Genomic DNA, 22,221 nt, shown 5'->3' with positions numbered 1-22,221 from the left:
AATTGTTCCAGAGAAAATTCTGAAATTTTCAAGAATTGATTATCCATTATTTAACATCAGATTGATAATCAGTTATTGATCCATCAGCCATCAGTCAATAATTGGTCATCAATCTGTCCAAAAATTGTGTGATCAGTTTAGGGATTGTATGTCATAAAGGGGCTTAGTTTATACAGACTGTACTGTATCAATATAATCCACTAAGAATTAATTCTAATGCATTTTGTGCACTCCTGATTGCCAGCTTACCCTGGACATTTCCTCCTTCCTTTCTCGAAGGATCTTTCGCTTGCGTACTGGCTTGGTTGTAACACCACTGCTTCTGAAAAATATATAACAATATGAAATATGGGTCATTAGTAACAAGAACCTCTATATTCAAGCAAAGCAAGACCCAGTGAATGAACAAATTAAAAAAACGATCTTGGCGGTGGACTGGACGTACTTTGAGAAAACCTGTGAACAAAACACCAAAACAGGCTTTAGACTGGAATCCACAGGGATGCAGGGAACAAGGGAGACCTACACACAGCTGGAAAAGAACAAGATTGAAAGGACTAGATAACATTGGAACCACCTGGAGAGAAGCCAAACAAATTGCTAAAAACATAATTTAGATGGCAGACAACTGTTTCTGCCCTATGTTCCATAAGGGACAAGATAGACTAAATCGGTGATGGGTCACTCTACTTCCATAATAAACTCCAACATCACAAAGTTCGTTTCCAATCAGTTCTGGCTTTTGCCAATTAACTTATAAATCATTTAAGTTTGGCAGTCATCTAACAGGGCAACTATTTATAAACTAAAGGATCTAAAGAGCCTAAATTGTTCATCTGGAGAGCTTGAAATCTGTGATCATATTTGATCATTTAATCAAAAGGTTTAGATATACTTACATCATTCCTGCCACCTGAGCCACAAAAAAGCAATGGCAACTTTGGGTGGCCTAACCAACCAAGCCACCTGATCACACACAAAGTTTGTAGAGGGTATCTATGTCATTAAACCTATCAAGTTTCAAAACATTGGCCTATCTTAAGCTACAATACCGTCTGGTGGCCATCTTGTTAAATCAAGCAGAACCAAAATATAATCAGATGTTAAAGTATTCCCTTTGATTACTGTGGTATTTTTGCTAAGTTTGGTCACTATCGTCTAAATAATAGCAGAGATACAGGCCAAAATGTGTTTCCAAATGGGGTTCAATTGCAACTTTGTGGCCACAGCCACACACTGTAATAAAACCTATCAATTTGTGGTCTCAAAGGAATTGATTCTCAATCAAAAGCTTAGAAAGCCTATGGCTGCAATATTGTTTGATCAATTAGAACCAAAATTTAATGTTCTGTAGAAGCTTTTGCATATATCATTACTTACAGGTTTTGTTAAAATTGGTCAAGGGGTTTTCATGTAGTTAAGCAAAATGTTTACAGATGACAGATCTATTCAAAGTGATGGCATTAACTCACTGGGACCTATGGTCCAGGTGACCTAAAAAGTAATTGGCATTATAAACGATAATAGATCTGGGTATGGTTCTGAAAAATGTGTATGTGAAAACCAGTTTGTTGACTTATTTTTAAGATTAAGAAGACATGAGGCATTTCCTTTTTGGGTTAATACCTAATCATTTCCTGTACATCTACATTGTACCATTACCTTTATCTGCTACCTCCAAGGAAGGGATTATTTTCCCTTTTCAGATAGAGTTTGCAAGTGATGTATCGGTGCAAAAAAAGATCAAGTATGTTTCTATATTAGCTTAAATTTAAATGCTATACTTTATGAACTTTAGGTTTCAACTTTTCAAGAAATCATGTCAAAGTCAAAACACAGTAACTTCTCATCAGTAATATTACAAAAATTGAATATAAAAATATGTTATGGTCCAAAATTGTATACAGCACAGAGATCTTACAAATGGAAAGAAATAAGGATAAACATTTATATGAATAATATTGTCATGTTTTCAAATTTGGCTTAAATCAATCTTATGACATCTAGTTTTTTTTCTGGTGAACAAATACCTACCAATCTAAAAAAAACTCATTACACTAATCTCTGGTTATATATACTGTAAAAATGTTCTTAAAAATATTTTCAAACTCAAGGGAATTTAATCTATCAAATTACCTATAGTAAATACTTATAGTAATAACATACAAGTTTTCTGTGGTTTGAATTTCATTGTAACATCAATAAAAAAAGTTGCTTTGTTTAAAGACTGTACACAAAAAGGTTGGGAGAACATGAACCATCCTATCTAGCAGTGGCAAAATTGACTCATGGTATCTAGGATTGTGCTTCCCTATCTCAGTTTTTTTCTGTAATTGTCACATCGAAAAGGGCGACATACTACTGATTTGAAAAATGTGTCTTTAAAAAGGGGTGATGGTATACATGTTCTCATGTCTTTAAACAGCAGTAAACTTACTCCTCCACTCCTCCACAATGCCATAAAGCAGGCTGTAAAAAAAGAACTGTTGTTTGCTTTAACATTTAATCAAGATGAGTCTCGTGTGGAGGAGATGTGCCTGTGCAGTTACTAGTAAAGATAAGATAGCAAAGTTTAAAAGAGGAAAGATTGAACTAGAAGTTATAAGAAGCTAGCCTGAATTAATCACCTGGAAAATTCATAATCATGGTCATTTCAAGGTCAAGAAGAATAAAAAGGTGTTTTTTCCTACCAAGATTTACAAACCTATGTATAGCATTAATTGTTAGTTTCTGTAAGAATTAGGCAAAATCGGACACTTCAGAAACATCTGACAAAATAATTTCTCAAGGGTGCTTCCACTTTTTGAAAAAGACCATTGTTAGATCTCTACATCACTGGATTTGCTAAAAAAAAAAATGTCAATAGACTGTTAGAAAAATGAGGTTTTCGACAGAGTTATCTGCCCTTGAAATATTTATCAATAAATTATAATTCATCTTACTAAAATATAGAAAATCTTGTCTTTTTTCCTTGATTCTAATGATGCAAATAGTCAAATCAAAACTTTCAAATGATGGGTTTTTTAGTACAATGTTTCACCTACTGCCTGATTCTTGCAGAGACTGTCACTTAATTAGCAACTATATACTCATAAATACCAAACTGTGTTTTCCTAAATAATTTCAACGACAACTTTGAGCAGATACAGCCATATAAGTAAAACCATCTGAGCCACACGAAAAAGTGATCTATTTGTAGAGGGCATTGAAATCTTTTAACAACTCATAAAGTTTTATAACATAAGTACTAGTATCAATTTCAGAGAAGTTGATCTTTGAAAATTTGCTAACCACTATAGCCTCTGACAGTTATCTGGTTTAACCAAGAAAAACAAGAAAGAAGTAAATGTAGAAGTCTTCCTTTTTCCTTTTTACCATTTCAGGTATTTAGTTTTGTTACCACTAGCTCAGTATTAGCTGAGAAATAGAATAAAATGTGCTTTCACTAGAGTCAAAACAACAATAAAAAGCTTTGCAGAGTACAGCATAAAGCGACTGCACAGGTCAAACCCAGAATAGTTGGGGCAAGAAGAGACAGGCCATTCAAACTTGACTTGACTTACACTTTTTGCATACAGTCTTAACATACTATTACATATATAGTTTTTTTTTTTTAAATTTACATTAATCATCAATTTGCTATTGTTTTGTTAACAATATTCATCAGGCAATTACAGGGAAAATGGTCAAAATGACACTTTCTGTAACCATAATTTCAAGAAGTGTCCAACGATTTTTTCTGAATTTTGCACAAATAACAGATATTGAAATACTGAACATCTTATCAATTTACATTATGCATTAATCTGCTTTCTTTTTATAAATAATAAGCAAAAACTGACAAAAACATTCAAAATGACACTTACAAGAACCATAACTCCATGAAGAGTCAACTGAATTTTCTGAAATTTGCACCAAAAACAGATCATGAAATACTACACATTTTATTAATTAACATTAATCACTTTCTGCTTTCCTATTCCAATTAAAAGGCAAAAACTGCCAAAAAAAAAATTAGCAAAAATTCCAAAATTATCTTGAAATTTTCAGGGAAAATAGATATGTTCGACCTAAGAGCATGGGTTGTCTAAGGTTTCTTCTATTTGTTATGGTTTATATTCTATATTTAGTAACAGCAGGCATGGTTTTGGCGAAGGACCATAATGGGTACAATTTAGGGAGCAGACATGCCAAGGATAATTGTCATCAAGTTTTATCAAATTATATTCAATGGTGGTTCCAGAGTCCAGATGTTAAAAGAAAAGTTAACAACAAACAACAGGGAATGAAAATAATAAAAACGACAGGCGCCAAGTAATGACAAAAGCCCATATGGCTTTTTAGGCAAAGTGAGCTAAAAAAACAGTACCGAGGTACTTGTTAACATCTCCTTTGTGGCCCCTTAATCTTACTTGGCTAAGTCACAACCCCAAAAATTAATCCCAGTCTAGGTATGGCACCTAGTAATATGTATAGAGCATCAGAGATGTCCTACATATGTAGAATGTAAGACCAGAACTATGAAGGGCTAATAACATTCTGACGCAAGTGTCCAAAAAAAATGTTGACACGAAATTAGACATTTGCACAAATGCGGAGGCATCGTTTTGGATTTTAATACGTTGGTGGATATGATTTTAAATTTATTTGTTTATTTAGTAATATTAGTCTCACACATTTGCCTCACCAAATGAGACTTTGTCCACAAAGTGCACTGTAAACAAAAGATGAGCTCTAACCATCATAGGAATGGTACTCAAAAATCATATTAAAATTGACAAAGGAAAGTGCTTGTTTTAGGTCCCCTTATTGGTCCCTAAATCCTGCAAGGCTGAACAGTTCACCCCTAAAATCAATCTTAATTTTCCTTCAATAGTACAGCACTGGTAGGTAATACAATTCCAAAGAGACTGACATTCATGAATTGTCAAGTTATTAGCTGGACATCAGGAAAATGCATGTTTCTGATCCCTCCCTTTGGCCCCTAATTTTGGAAAAGTTCTATGTCTTTACCCCCAAAAACAATCTAAGTCTGATCATTGTGGTATAGAATATATTATGCAACAATATTATCCATTCCCATGCTTTTACTGGAGTTATAGAGTTAAATCCTATGAAAAGCTTGTTGGCCCCTTTTGACCCCAAACTTTAAAATGGTTGGTGCCATAACCCCCAAAATCAATACCAACCTCTCTTTAGTGTTTGAAAACTTGACATAAATTTTATAAATAATATGATGAAAGTGAAACCTTTTAACGCTCCTGAAGAAACATTAATTAAAAACAACTTTGATAATTTTTGTCAGCTCTGATTTAATATTTTATACTTATAACCTTCAAGTATGGCAAATTTTGTAATGATATACATTTGTCCTAAAGCATTTTACTGATTGTCATGGTCTGATATGTCTATGGGGTGATATTTTGAATTATTGGTTGTCATGGTCCGAAATGTCTTTGGGTCGAATTGTTCGGCACTGGTTAACATTATGGTTCTTATATTTGCCCCCGTGCAGGTCCGGGTGTTAAAAGAATAGGCCTGCAGCAGCGCTAAGTTTGTCGTATAAGGCGACTAAATAGTGCTCAGAAACTAGCCGGGGGCTAGGCCCTCTGCCCACAGAGCAACTGGGATGTGTGCCCCAGGTGGTGGAATGGGGTACCCCTGGGGTGTTACATGCTGGGGTTGTCAGGCTATAATACAGAAAACCTGACCGCAAACCATAGTGGTGCACCATGTTGGGAAAGATGCCACGTTCCTCGCACGTTAAAGAACCCTGCTGTGGTATTCGATAGTAGGAACCTTTGCGCTCCGCCACAGGAGGCTAAATTGCCCGACCTTACCCATCCCTCTTTTTCCAGTGGCAATCAAAATTTGTCGACCCTATTATCCTTGTGACCCATCCTTTTCATTTCATGTTCATTTTATCATCCATTTCATGTTCATTGTCTGAATATAGCTGAAATATTGCTGCTCGGACGTTAAACCCCAACAAACAAACAAAACTTATATTTGCAAAACGTCTTCAAAGATTTCTTTTGTTGAATTTAGTTTCACTTCATTCTGTTCATTTTGTATAGTTAAATTATGTTTTTATAACGATTAGATTCATTTTATTGAATAGATTCGTTTCGTTTTGGTTTTGCATTTTTTAAGACCTGAGAATTATGGGTAATATTGATTACATAAATTTCCTAAACATCTGGACGCCATACTGGAGACTATAAGGCCAACCCTATCTTGGAAGATCTATGATTCGACTTGTATTTAATTATCGAAACTAGCAAAAATTTCCCGAGACCGGTTTGGCTCTCAATCACACATATACAAGTACACGCAAATGAAGCTGCCATTATACTGTTTTTCAGCTCCTGAAAATGCAGGTACAAACCAGATATTGATGCTTTTTCTTGCCATAAGTATACAGAACCAAGCTGATAATACAACCATAAACGCTCTCTTCGGCAGTGTATAAACCTACTAATACTCAAATTATTGTACAAAATCCAAGTGTCTACAGACAACAACTAAGATGACATGGATACCAACGACAGCCCCATATCATACCAAGTGGATTATTTGTAGAGGCTCTCCCAAACATCTTATTCTCCCAAAATCAATTAAAATGTACAAGAAGGCTTACATGAAGTTGAGCATGTGTTGAAAATTTTTACAGACGACCGTCAATTGATGACAGTCCATAACTGGTACAAAGTGATGGCAATAGCTGACCTGGACAAATATCTTTTCTCAATAAGCACAGCATGCAAAACAACAATAAAAATTGTGTTCTTGCCCTCATCCAGTAGCATTTTGCCTGAGTTTAGAAAAAGTATGATTCATGATATGATTCATCTGCCAAGGTGCATACCTGTTAACCTTTGGAACAGTTTTATGTGGGAGATTAAAATTCTCCCCTACTGACAGTCTCATGTGGGAGATTTTTACATAAAATATTTCATGTAAAATTCAATTATTTAGTCCTTTTCTCAGAAAATAAAGTAAATTTAACCTAAAGCCTCCTACAAATCTCATATTTTTATGTGAGAGATTCTAAATTTTTTGTTGATTTTATGGGAGTCTCCCCCGTAATGTGGGAGGGTTACCAGGTATGCTACTTCTGCAGATTACAGAGAATAAAATTATAGAAAGTAAATTCATTTATTATTATATAATGTATGAGTAAAATAAAACAACAATTTACACTAAGAAAATTAATGAAGGAATTGAAAGCTGTAGTTTTTTATTTTATTTTTAGATTTACAAACTACAAAAATGGTAACAATAATGGCCCAAAGACAACTTCTTATTAAGAAAAAAAAATACTTTCACTTTAGGACCAGTGTATTTAAAAAGTACTTTAATCAATCTGATGCTTCTAAAAACTAAATGACAAAAGATTCAGGCAAGAACTACTATAATACCTCTATCCTCAAGAGCCACCATAATTCTATTTACCCCAGTAGTCACCCTAAACAATCCTGTTTAATAAAAACATAAAAATAGTAAGTTGTTTAAAATCAAGACACTTCCAGATTTTCAATGAAATTGCAAACTATAAAATTTAAAACATATGAATTACAGCAAAATGAAGATATTTCTTACCCAAAAGAATGATCCATTAGAAGGTGTTCATACCAGTATTCTAACACTTTTTATCATTTTGATAATCTTGGTGATGATGTGCAACTTAAGCATAAAATAACTTACATAGGTCAAATAGAAATTAAGTCTACACAATAAATATGGCGGGTAATAGTATCAGACTGTCATTTTTAGGATTTGTTAAAGTTTATAAAAAGGGTAGGAGTAACTAAATGAGTAAAACAGTATGTGCCTGTGAAATCATTCATCAAAGTTAAGCATACCAGTAATTTACATTTTTAACCTTTCCTCCTAGCCATTGACAAATTGAATATACTTCATGAGATTTGCATGATTTAAGGCTTTTACACTCATGCGTTTTTAGAATTATCCAATATGTTAAAGATCAAACTATAAAATTTAAAACATATGAATTACAGCAAAATGAAGATATTTCTTACCCAAAAGAATGATCCATTAGAAGGTGTTCATACCAGTATTCTAACACTTTTTATCATTTTGATAATCTTGGTGATGATGTGCAACTTAAGCATAAAATAACTTACATAGGTCAAATAGAAATTAAGTCTACACAATAAATATGGCGGGTAATAGTATCAGACTGTCATTTTTAGGATTTGTTAAAGTTTATAAAAAGGGTAGGAGTAACTAAATGAGTAAAACAGTATGTGCCTGTGAAATCATTCATCAAAGTTAAGCATACCAGTAATTTACATTTTTAACCTTTCCTCCTAGCCATTGACAAATTGAATATACTTCATGAGATTTGCATGATTTAAGGCTTTTACACTCATGCGTTTTTAGAATTATCCAATATGTTAAAGATCATCGATTTGTGATGTCGCTTTTAGCACGAAATTCGCAACTTATCTCCCTTTGACCATAGAAGCAATATGACATCAAGGTTCAAGGGCCGCTTTGGTTTTTTTTCTTTGTTTGGGTTTAACGTCCGAGCAGCAATATTTCAGCTATATTCAGACGATGAACATGAAATTGATGATTAAATGAACATGAAATGATGAAATGAAAAAGGGATGGGACACAAGGACAATGGGATCGACAAATTTTGATTGCCACTGGAAACAGGGAGAGGTGGGTAGGGTCGGGAAATTTAGCCTCCTGTGGCGGAGCCCTATGGTTCCTACTCCAGGAGAATACCACAGTAGGGTTCTTTAACGTGCGAGGAACGTGGCATCTTTCCCAACACGGTGCACCACTATGGTTTGCAGTCAGGTTTTCCGTATTATAACCTGACAACCCAAGCATGTAACACGCCAGGGGTACCCCATTCCACCACCTGGGGCACACATCCCAGTTGCTCTGTGGGCAGAGCGCCCTAGCCCCCGGCTAGGGTTCTGAGCACTATTTAGTCGCCTTTTACGACAAGCTTAGCGCTGCTGCAGGCCTATTCTTTAAACACCCGGACCTGCACGGGGCTGGGCCGCTTTGGAAAATCTTCCGTAAATGCCAGGCATCTGTCTGTGTCCGTCTGTCCTACACACTCACGACTACAATTTCATGAGGAAATTCTGAGGAAACTTAAAAACAAATTTTACTAGTATTTAGACTTGGAAAAAAAAATTGATAGTCAGCATTGTCCGATAGTTTTCGGGGGAGTTTCGCCAATTTGATTATTAAACATTTTAGCGAGGGTTGGGTGGGAGATGTGGAACAATAATCTTTTTCTTGGAGAGTGTGAGCTAGTTTTCCTAATCCCGACAAGTTGTTAAAGGGGGATATTAAAGGTGGTCCTGTATTATTGCAAATAAAACACAATTTGCCAGTTCATTTACTGAGGTTAAAATGTAGAAATAGTTTCAAGCGAATTATGTAGATGTAATCCATGTGCAGATTCATATGGGCAGATCCGGCGAATCCCCTCCCCTGAAATTTGAGGACATATTTTTTTTACACAAGATCATGATTTTTTACAAATTCTATCCCCACAAATGTGTTTGCTTCGCTTCAATCAGCCTTAAAAATTATTTATTAGCCCGCATGAAACTAGGCCGCATGCATATGATTGTTGTCCATTTGCAAAAAAATATAGCCTTAATTTACGACCAGGATGTATGTTTACCAACAATTCATTTTCTTGATCAAGCTTGTTCAGAAAATTAAAACATATGATCTAAATTTTTATTACAGGATAAGGGGGTCATTTTTCTTATAATTTCAAAAGGTGGGTCATAATTCCCCCTTCCTTTGTAAGGGAGTTTGTTCCTTTTACAAACTTTTTGACATGTTTATGCGAGGAGACAAGATCATGCAAAAACCAGAATAGTTTTAAATATAAATTGGCTAAAGATCAACCTTCTGTTCTCCCTGGTCGTAATTCTTTTATCTTAGTTTTTTTTCACTGTCAAGTTTTTGTATTGCCATTTTGGTATTCTATTTTTTCTTTCTGTTTCGAAGCTTGTATTGTGAAGACGTCCAATAGCTGACTATGACGAAACATCATTTTAGGCGGATAAAACTCATTGTATTTTGTTTTTAATATTTTAAGAATGAAGAAGAGAAAATTTCCAATCTAGTGGTGTATGGCATGTGTCAATCATAAAAACATTGACAAAATCAAAAGACCTCTGAATTGAATTCAGAAAATGACTAAGACTCCCGATTTTATAAATTTTTGAACTGCTATATCTTCATTAAAAGCATGGTGACCTATATTTTTAGAAGCTTATTTCATTGCTGTTATACTTGAGAACATTTCAGTAGAATTTCATGAAATTCCTAATGTGAGAACTGGTTAGTGGGATTTGTCTTTCAACTAATGTTCCCATATGACAAAAAATTACACTTCCAGGTAAAGTGTAAAATACAGGTGGATACCAGCTTAATCAGCAACAGCAGATTGATCACAACATATTCAGCACTAGCATAGCCAGAATTCCATTGTATTCTTTATTTTCAAATAATACTTTTCACTTAATCATATGATCATGATAATGATAAGTTTAAGGAAAATGAGACTCTGCAGCAAAATTTGGTCTGTCATGACAAAAATTCACAACACTTGTTAAATGCATTCTCTACTTGCAAGAACTGGTTAGTGGGATTTGTCTTTCAACTAATGTTCCCAAATGACAAAAAATTACACTTCTAGGTAAAGTGTAAAATACAGGTGGATACCAGCTTAATCAGCAACAGCAGATTGATCACAACATATTCAGCACTAGCATAGCCAGAATTCCATTGTATTCTTTATTTTCAAATAATACTTTTCACTTAATCATATGATCATGATAATGATAAGTTTAAGGAAAATGAGACTCTGCAGCAAAATTTGGTCTGTCATGACAAAAATTCACAACACTTGTTAAATGCATTCTCTACTTGCAAGATCAGTTGGGGCGTTGGTGTTAGACACCCCAATACTGGTTTTAACAGTAAAAAAAAATAAATACAATATGTAGCATAAGAAATAACTCCAATATTTAAAGATCAAGAAATGAGTAACACATACAAAGCATATGGAAATGGTTGTTGTTTTCTACCGGAAATACCATAGGCCATATTTTTTTATGAACCTTCCTTCCCCAAATTCTGCCAAATTGGAAAAAAAATGAAAATTTTGAATTTGAAAAAAAGTTTTCTCCTTCTGCCCAGTGCTTTCCACGTAGAAAAAAAGAGAATTTTAGTTCATAATTTCATAACTGCATTAAAGAATCTGAATTTATGCTTTTTTAATTTAGTAAGTTGCACATAGTTTTTCAGCATCGAAGATAAAAAAAAAATTACAATTGTCATATTGTTCAATAATGTTAAATAATCTCCAAGTGAAATAATAATAGGATATTATTGGTAATCTTGAGAGAATAACCGAAATATGATTACAAGTGCAAAAGGACTCATGACAAGAACCCTGAAGAATTAACTTGTGTGCTGCATACTAGTTGAATCTAGGCGCTATCATATTTTGGTTATTCATGATAACCAACTGATTATCCTATTTATTATACAGATTTTCTCCACAATTTACTGCTATCCCAAACGTAGATTTAAAATTTTGTGACTGGTATCTTGATATTAGAAACCTATCTTGTAAACAATCTGGTAATTGGAGGCACAATATTTCAACACAAAAGCATCCATAAAGAAGTATGGGTATTACCAAATGGACAGAGTAAGAACCATATAGACTACATCTTGATTAACAAGAAATAGAGAACATCATTGAGAGATGTAATGATGAAGAGAGGTGCTGATGTTGGTAGCGATAACCATCTTGTTTCTGGGAAGATCAAGTTAAAATTGAGAAAAAACACATCACATGTACAACATTTGATGTCAAACAGCTAAAAAGTATCAAGAAACACCAAGCATTTAGTACTTATCTAAGAAATAAATTCCAGGCTTCAGGAAGATTAGAGGATTGCTCTGTAGATGAGAACTGGAGTGACACGTGGTATACATAAAGAATCTTGTCAACCAAAAAGTCCTTGGATTTAGAAACAAACAGGGAAATGAATTTCATGGTTATCTAATACTGAATGGGAGTTAGTGAAAAAAAGAAAAGAAGCAAAAAAAGGAATGTTTTCTAACAATGACAATTAAAATATACCATAACGAATATAGTAGATTTAACAAGGAAGTAAAAAAGAATGCGACGAATGATAAAAAGCAATGCAGAGAAGAACAAGCAGACAAAGGGGAACAGACTGCATACAATGGGGATATGAGAACATATCAAACAACAAAGACCCTACGTCGCCAACACCAAAATAGTACCACCAATGTAAAGTCAAAAGAGTGGACACTGCTCACAAGAAAAGAAGACCAATTAAATAGATGTGAAGAACATTTCAATGAAGTTTTAAATAGAGACTCACCACATGATTTACACACATTGGGTGAAGTAGGAGTGCAATCACTAGATACTAACACAGCTGAAACATATGAAGATGAGAACATATATGCCACAAAGAAACCGAAAAAACAAGAAAGCAGCAGGGATTAATCAAATACAAGCTGAAGCATTAAAGTCAGTCATAGGACTGGTAGAAATTTCAAAACAGCTATTGAATAAGATTATGACAGATTCAGTTATACCAGCAGAACGAAAACAAGGAATTACCAAAGAAAGGACAACTTGTTGTTATCACAAATGGCGTGGTATGTGTCTTTTGTCAGTGCAAGGCAAAATCTTAGTCGTATTATACTAGACAGACTTAAAGAATCAGTAGATAGAGTTTTGCAGGAAGAGCAAAAAGGCTTTAGGAAGAAAAGATCATGTGTTGATAATATCTTTATACTACAAACTATTACAGAACAGAAAAATGAATGGTACAAATCACTTTATATTTATTACATGTACATTGACTTTGAAAAGGCCTTTAATACAATGTAGTATAAACAGAAAGTCTCTTTGGATTATCCTGAAACATTATGGGAATGACATCAAAATCATCGAAGAAATGTACAAAGCATTCAAATGTACATAAATACAACACGATGGTCAGCTGACAGAATGGTTTTTGATAACATTAGCAGTAAGACAGGGACGTATTTTGTCATCTCTACTCTTTATGCTTGTACATGTAATTGACTGGATAATGAGAAGAGTAACAAATGAACCAAGAGGCATTCAGTGGGGACTAACAGATGCATTGGAAGACATGAACTTTGCTGATGACATAATTTCCAGCACATACAATCAAAATCGAAAAACATCAGCAAAGAGGTGAGGAAAATTGGGTTGAAGATAAATGATAAAAAGACCAAGATCAAGGCATGTGAAGAAAGCTCTAAGATGGACACTAGCTGGCATAAGGAAATGAGAATGACTAAAGGGTACAAGAAGAAGGACTTTAGAGGGGGGGATAAAAGAGAATGCAATCACTTTGGGTGAAATGGAAAAAAAGGTAAGAGACAGAGCTGGATGGACGACCATATTGGACACCTTAAGTGTTGTATAACACTAAGAGGATATATATATATGATGACGATGATTTTTATATTTGCATTTTTGGCCGGTAAAAGTCTGAAAGTAAAATTACTGTATTTTTGCAGTGTAAATCATCGAAATTTTCTACACAGGGAACATTTGATAAAATCATTGTTACCAATATAATATAAAAATATAAATATTTTTATCTAACATGTTTGGTATTGAAAATAATCAATAGCAGTTGATTTTTTCCCAGTTGTCCTACCTGTGGGTTTTATAAAAAACATTTGGTTAAACACAAAAAATAATAGTTATGGTCTAAGCAGCTGAAGACAATAATCTCTTGAATCTAACAATATCTATCTTTTGTGGTAGATTCTCATAGAAATCCATACATTTATCTTCAAGTTATTGTTAAGAAACCCATAATACCATCATTCTTCCACAGTTAAGGCTTTTACACCTTAGAGTATTTCTAAAGTTCCTTTAGTGATCAGAGATGGTGAGGCTTTTAAAAAATACCAGTTTCTGATAATCCTACAGACCCTATATTTTGTGCATTTCCTAAAGTTTTTTTCCAGCAATTTTCACTTTAAAAGTCTGAATGTGTCTACAGCACAAACTAGTCAAAAACTTTTGAAAAAATAAAAAGTTTTGCCTACCTACCGGCCCTTGTTTTTTAGAGCAAGTTTGCAGAAACACAGGTATTTTTTCTGAGCCTTAAATCCACTGTAAATGCCACAGCCAAGCCCAACATTTACATATCTCAAAATGACAAAATAAAAATGACTTAGTATAAGCTAATGAAGCTTAATGGGACAGATATAAATACGTCAGTAACACTACAGTCTTAATGGGACAGATATAAATATGTCAGTAACACTACAGTCTTAATGGGACTGATATAAATACGTCAGTAACACTACAGTCTTAAAGGTAAGGCATGATCAATATTACTACCTTCTTCAAAACTTGATGTATAAACAAATATAATCAACTGATAGTAAAAGTCACTTTAAAAAAAATGTAGTTACCTTGATCCCTTTTGTTGTTTTAAGGAAGAGGAAAGTCCCATATGAACATCTGAATCTTCCTCTAAACTCATCAATATTAACTGCAAAGCATACAAGTAGGATAATCTAAAAATAAACACCATAAAGGAATAAAATATTAGCATTGCAATTTAGTATGTTCAAAGAACTACACTTGCAGTAAATCAACAAGATATTCATGGAAACTTTTATTGTTGCCTGAATATTATTATACATGCACCCACAAAGTGGTCCAAAACTGGTGAAAGACTACATGAAAATCAGATGCATTTTTCCAGAAAATTTCAATGGCATTCTAATGCATCCTAACACATTAAAATAAGAGGCTCCCAGGAGTCTGAATCGCTCACCTAGTTTATTTTGACCAGGTGACCTAAAAAGCAATAAAAAAATGAATCACTTGTTAAAATCTCAAAATCAAATAGATTTAGTGTAGTTAAACTTAATAAAAAGCTCAATAAGAAGCTACAGTGGTCTCGTTCAGATAGTTTTCTTAGTCTATCTTTCTAGATTTCTACAAATTTCTTGGCAACAACACTAACAGAAATTTCTTGACAACAACACTAACAGGACTCTACTTTTGGCTTCAGCTACGGATTTAAAGAAGTTAAAATACAAAATAATTCCAGGATCTCATATTCATGGTCAGTTGGACTTCCTTCAACAAATTATAGACACATTAAAACCTTATAAAGATAATAGGTATAGTGTATATGTCGAAGAACAACCCTACTGGGGTGAAAATGTCGGCCCAAGGCCACTCATTGGTCTTCAATGAACAACAAGGAAACCCTCATACCACAGGGTAGGCTGCAGTTGGCCCCAAAATATCATTATACAGAGGTACAGTGAAAGAGCTGCCCAAATATACTCAAGTAACATAAAAAAAAAGATGAAAACGAAACAAGACATACAGAGGCCAGAAATTCCTGATTTGGGACAGTCACAAAAAATATAATATGAAACTTATCCTTGCGTTAGTTTTGCATGTTGATTTCCCTTCTAAGGAAAGTTAACTATATGACAAATTAAAACCATATTGAACTATATGGAAAGCAGAAATCCCTGAAGTTTCAAGCACTGTGAAGAATCACATCATCAATAAAAAGTTTCAAAAAAAATTAAAAAAAAACAAAAAAATACAAAATGTATAGTTTTCAAGAAACTTGCTAAAAACTGCTAAATTTTTCCTAGGGCAATTCTCCCACTATGGAGACGTCCTTCAACTTTGACCAGATGATGAGTGTAGGAGCCACTAACATAAATATCATTTTATCAATTGAAAGTGTTTTTAGCCTAATCAAAATTTAAAAGTATCCTGATCCTAGTTGTAAAGTATGCATCCCATATAATGAGATATCACATTAAATTTCCACCTAATTATCAGTGAAGAAACAAAAAAGTCATCATCAGAGTACAACACTTTCTCTCACAGTGGTCAGAAGTGAAAATCAAGCAGAAATTAGAGACAAGCTTTAAATGAATTACAATAAAAATTGCAGAACATATTTACAAGAAAAGTTCCTTCTGTGGCAATGACTTATATATATAACTATTGCGGAGATGATGAATATGACAGAGACAATAACTCCATTGGGATGAAAAGATGTATATTGGCTTAACTGATTCCAGTGGTAAAAGGTTATGAGTAATGCCTTCAATAAAATTTAAAAACAACAACGAATGGACTTGTTTCGTTTCTGTACACATAATCTGGGTATTTATTTCACATGATTTTATGAGGTAAAGAGATATATGTATTCAAATAACATTTTACTTCATTGATAATTATTGAGCTATATATGTTGTCATGCCACCAATATCATATGTATATGCAAGACTTTTTTTTACATGCTGTGCTTTTGATGTAAAAGTTCAAACAATCACTTCGTAACTGCATAAACATCACTTCCCAATGACTTCTGACAGAAAGATTTTGAGCCATTCATTTTTAGAGTGTTTTCTACATATACTGGACATCATTGATGTTCCATCTCTATCAATAGTCAAAGTATACAATAATGATGTATAAATTTTACATTTGAATTAAGCATATGGGGGAAAAAGAACTTAATCAAGATTTTAGTCATACAAGTAATAAAATTAACAAATTTATAATAATAGATATGATGAAAATACTGATGAAAGATGTGTTCTCAAAACTCTATACACAATACATCATGAAGTAGATGTTCAACGATGTATCGACTTATAATTTTAATCTAATGCATTAGCATATGCCTTTTTCGCACATTATGATTGGTTGATCACCTTTTATGACCTCAGCAATGACAGTTTTTACAACAGTGTAAATTTCATGTACATATCATAAACAACATGTTTACCATCGCTTCGACAATTTAAGATAGAGCCGTTTAGTAGCTTAAAACAGTATAAACTACTTTAATCCATTCATTTTCAGCATTGTATATTCAAAACAACAAGAACACAGTTATCAGTAGCCTGCAAATACTTTGATACTTTGAGTTTTGAAAATGACAACCATGTCACGTTGTTGGTTGAATGCCGGCATTTGCAATGTCAATTTCACTAAATGAGAGCCTACAAGAAAAAAAGTTATTATATTGCAGATAGTTAGGGATTGAAGTTAAAAAAATTAAAATGGACCATTCATACATGAAACAAATAACCTATCATAAGTCCTATGGACTTTTGTTCTGTGAGTGAATGGTCTGATTTTATACATCCATAAATTCAGTAAATATAGTGTTTAATCCAAAAATAAATTTTACTTGACTAAAAATATAACAAAAATGTGCAGTTACATTTAGGAGCACTGTTTGGTAAACCAACTTGACAAAGTCTAATTATGTAAAACTTAAAATTCAAAGTTGAAATTTGATGGATATATTGTTTAAATGTTGTTAAGCATTTATACATAGACAGATGTAATATATGTAATGGTAAAATGAAGAATCAGTCTCCTGTCATTTTAGGTTCTCTCCTCAGCATCAACTGGCTGATTTTAAAAATACCTTATTTTGGATGAACTTAAAGAATTAAAATTGTGACAAAATTAATCAAAAGGATGTTATTGTTCTTACCCTTTTTCCACCTTCTCCATGCATGCTATCATCATGTGATAGTTTCTAAGACTAAGTGCCTGATATTTTATAAAACACAGTATTTGGTTGTTAATTTTTGAAAGGCACTCCTGATTTGTACCAATACTGAGTAATATTTTTTTCAATACGTTACCACTGTTACTTGGATTTGTGACAATAATCACTAATTTACTTATAAATTACTTGAAATCCACACACCAAGGATTAGAAAAATATACAATTTTCATGGAAAAAAAAACACTTGAAATATCTGCGAAGACTGCCTCAAAACAGCTTTATATCAACAAAAGGAGACAAAATTTTCAGAATTGACCACAACTAAAGCCTATAAGTTTTACATTTGAGTTTTGCATACAGGGGAAAGAGAAAGTATTCAGATTTTTAGTTATATCTACCAGTATACTATTAAATTAATGGATTTAAATTTTCTACCAATAATCGTCGGAATATTATGTTATAAAAGATAGTTGGGATGTATAATATACTGAAAAAGTTCATACATTTTTTTTAATAAGTGCGAGTTAAAAAATCCATGATATCCTTGATATGACTTTCCCTTTCCAACCCGTCACACATTCCATTATTATTTTCTGAGCATGCATGTTCATACCTATTTGGACACTCATGACCTCTTTTTTTCAGCTCTCAAGTCATTACAGTTTAACAAACTCTATATCAGAGAGACTCATTGTAAAGCAGCTTGCAAACTGAAACAAATTGTACTTTCCTAATAAAGCGGAAAATGGGCCAAGTCCAGGAAAATTCCGAGTTCTGCAGGATAAGAGTTTAAAATTGGTATTTATACTATTGAAATATTTCAAGTGTGCTTACATAGATAACAACTGAAAAAGATATGGAAATCATCATCGAAAATCCACAAAAAAGTTCAAGTTTAAGTCAACAGGCACCAATTCAGTCATTTAATTGCTATTTCAATCATGTTTATCAAAAATAGCCATTGCCATTCAGCAGATTTTTCTCTTTCGTTTGAAGATAATTCTAATTGTACGATTCTTCATGCTCATAGCCATTTTTGATTGGTCCAGAACATCTTTGCCAGAAATATCATACTTGAATGAATTTCTTCAGATCATTCATACATGCATGAATGCCGGTCATATTTAAACCAATATGGCAGCATTGTAGTTTGAAAGAGTGTACAATGAACTAAACGGTATAATATAGCCAAAAGAATAGTTTATTACATCCTCATTGATTTTACTAGTACAGTTTGTTTACAGAGAGTAATTTTCAGCTCGGGGAAAGAAATTTATAAATGCTTAAAATCTAACTACAAGTAAATTTGGCCCAAAATTAAATTGTTCCAGATCTAGATTTTATAAAAACATATACCAGTTCAACACATTTAAAAAAAAAATAATTCTCAAATGTTGGGATAGAATTGTAAGGATTAAACAATTATTTTCGGTCTTTCATGGATGTATGAACCGATCTCTCCACTCCCAAACATTACATGAACGGCCGTTCATTGAGTTTAGGAGTACCAAGATTCATTCATACATGCATGGATGACCAAAAATAGCTGTTTAATCCTATAGTAATTTCATTTCAATAAATTCAAGTTTTCATAAATCAACCTTATGAATCTTTAAAAAAGTTAATTATTTTATCATTTGTCTGAAAAGACCTCATTTTTAACTGGAAAATATAAACATTCCTTTTATTTCCAATATATAAAAAAATATATATTGCCATTCTTCAATCATTTGTCTTTAATTTGGTACATCACTCATCAAAATCCATCCAGTGGTTTTCCACACTTATAGCAATGGCAGTAATCTATTTACATTTATACATATAGATTATCACAAGTGACTTCTCTAATATTCAATTTTTTTTGTAATTTTGTAAATCCTAAAAATCATATTAGATTCATATGTTAGCATTGATTTTCAACCTACAATAAAATAAACACAACTGATTAATGGTCTGATATGTAGTAGACATACCTCACTTAATTAAATAATAGATTATTATTTGCACCAGAAATAGGTTAAACAAAACAGTAATGGCAGCCGATGACCCTTGTCAATCATCCATTCCTCAAGTAGGTCAGCTTTTTAGTGCTGCGGATGGCTAAGGATTTTTCTGAGCCTAGAGGGTATATGGCTATTCCATATGTCAATGTAAAGATAAATCAGTGTAGTTTTTGAATATCATTCTTTTCTAACTGCAAGGTGGTAAAGTTTTCTGCTATGATCATTATTTAGAGGAGGGGGTCAAGAATCAGTCAACACCAATTCACACTGATAAGTAATTTAAGTGCAATCGTTTATTGTAAGTACTGGCAAGTAAGTAACATGAAAATATCACATGGATAGAATTTTAAAAAATGTAAAAAAGAACTTTTTCCGACAAAAGCTGACATTTAATCACAGAACAAAAATGCCCCTAAAATTGGTTGCATTTTTGTGCATTTTCAATGATTCAGAGATAATAAGACACTGTAGAATATTACAATGCATATCTAAGTATTCTTTACTGAATAACAAATAAAATAAACACAACATTCTGAATTCGATCTGCAACATGAGCTTTGCAAAATGAGTTTTAAGTTGCAAATTTTCACATATTTTAAGTACTAATTACACTAAAATTGTAAAATACCAAAACATTTCCCGGACAACCTGTTCTGTTTCCTAACTGTTGATTCAACAACAATATTTTAAGTGCTTTTGGGTGGATAAAATTAAAACAGAACTAAAATTGTATTACACGGAATTGTTTCCGGACAATTATGTCTAGTTTCCAGACTTTTTTGTGAACAGAGACACATGTAAAGTATCAAGTCTACCTTAAGTTATGATGAAAAGGCTTAAAAGTTTTAAAAATTTACTTTTGTGCATACAAAAATCATACATATTTTTGTGCATTTGTCTTCATAGACAATAGACAATTTTATATGCACAAACACATTTACAGTAAATGGTTATGGCATGAACAAAAACAGAACAATGTAATATACATTACATATAAACTAAATTTATGAACATGGTGCGACAGTGGTGTAAATCTGATCAAAACAGATTAATCTTTAGTTTTAACATTATATATTAATATAATTTCTGTTAAATTAAATTGACCTTAGATTCCAACATTCACTCATGAATTTGATAATTATTTTTAATATTTCTATAGAGCTACTGTTTAATATGTATGCTATGTCTCTTGGTGTGAGGTGAGGTTTTGATGAAGAAATTAAATTATTGTTGTCCAACTTCATTCTGTATTTATTTCTTTGCGGTGTGTAGTGGGTGCACACCGAGAAGAAATGATATTCATCCTCTATGTTCCCACTATCACATGATTTACAAATACGTCTTTTTTCTCTCTATGTTTTTGTACCAACCCCTTTCTATTTCTAGTGCATGTGCACTCAAACGAAATTTACTGATGATAGATCTTTCTATTTTAGATTTACATAAATCAATATATGGGGGTCTTCTAGATGGAATAAATATTTTACGGAAAAAAAGAGTTTTTCACTCATAGCTATTGAGCCTACTTAATTTTGCTTAAACTGATCATGTAGTCTTTTTTACCAATTTTACATATGAAAATTACCAATTTTCCAATAAAAAGGGAGATCCAACCCAATGCACCCCCTCTGGATCTGCCACTGCCGTTAATGGATTATACTAAATGAGTTGGTAAAAACAAACCAGATTCCTTGTAAAAATTCTAATGCAAAAAGAAGAAAGAACTTCAGATGCAATAAAAACTTCTAAAATTGTTTTACCGCTCAAAAAGACTCCAGTTTAAGTAGCCGTATGAATAGGACACAATGGTAACATAGTGGTTATAGAATCAAAGGAAACATCATTGTCCAGGCCAGAGGCGGATCAAGAATATTAGAAAAAGTGAGGGGCTCTGATCAAGACGTTTATAAAGAGGATACAATCTACTGTTTGCTAAATTTATGTCTACATGTATAAGTTGTTATAAACTTAGTTTTTTCTATGAATGAAAAAGTGAACCACTTTATGGTTCATTTCTCTAATCCTTGTTTGTTATAATTTAAATACCAATAAGAATTAAACTGAACATGGAATCACAACTGTAAAAGCATCTTCACTAGCCAAGGGTTACAGTGTTGCCCAGTGTTCATTCCAGACTGCGCCCTTGTGCCATTAGCGCGAATATTTTATTCATGGCACACAAAAAGTGTGGCATGTGGGCCCAGAGGGCACACAATATTCCGTAGGTAGATCTCTGAATTTCCAAAATTTTTTTCCATTCCGTATCCAGTTGTGTATCTGTCATTTAAAAGTGTCAATAGGGTTTGTAAGTCTTGTTCAAGTTTCAGTTTACCTTCCGGAATTTTCGACATGTACATGTAGAAGGAACTGAAATCTAAAGACCAATCTGCATTTTGCTGTTTACTTCCCGGAACTGGAAGCACTGAATTACAATCAAAATCTTCTATTCTTATACCTTTCATAACATTTGAATCCTGTATAACTAGATATTTGTCGAATTTTTTTCAGTATTTTTACACAGAAAGATATTTTGCTTTTTATGTTCAACTCAATGCTATGTTAGTAATGAATCTCAATGCATATGAATG

The 22,221-nt window shown here is 33.0% G+C and overlaps 1 protein-coding gene across 3 annotated transcripts in view; it reads right to left on the bottom strand.

Annotated features, from left to right (window-relative positions):
* LOC148614260 (uncharacterized) overlaps nt 1-22,221 on the bottom strand; it is a 34,722-nt gene that overhangs the window by 5,588 nt on the left and 6,913 nt on the right. The window contains exons 2-4 of one of the 3 annotated variants that reach the window (XM_088588255.1): nt 14,530-14,634; nt 7,422-7,478; nt 250-322 (exon numbers count right to left, since the gene is read on the bottom strand). In XM_088588255.1, coding sequence (XP_088444381.1) covers nt 250-258 — 9 coding nt within the window. In that variant the 5' untranslated portion in view covers nt 259-322; nt 7,422-7,478; nt 14,530-14,634. The remainder of the gene's footprint in view (nt 1-249; nt 323-7,421; nt 7,479-14,529; nt 14,635-22,221) is intronic. The other 2 variants (XM_088588256.1, XM_088588254.1) reach the window with 2 other exon arrangements.

Source organism: Perna viridis, chromosome 6, assembly GCF_037379345.1.
Source record: "Perna viridis isolate PV_CMFRI_1.1 ecotype Kerala chromosome 6, ASM3737934v1, whole genome shotgun sequence".
Taxonomy (NCBI): domain Eukaryota; kingdom Metazoa; phylum Mollusca; class Bivalvia; order Mytilida; family Mytilidae; genus Perna; species Perna viridis.
Note: the sequence above shows the minus strand (reverse complement) of the source record. Positions and strands in the feature narration are given on the sequence as shown.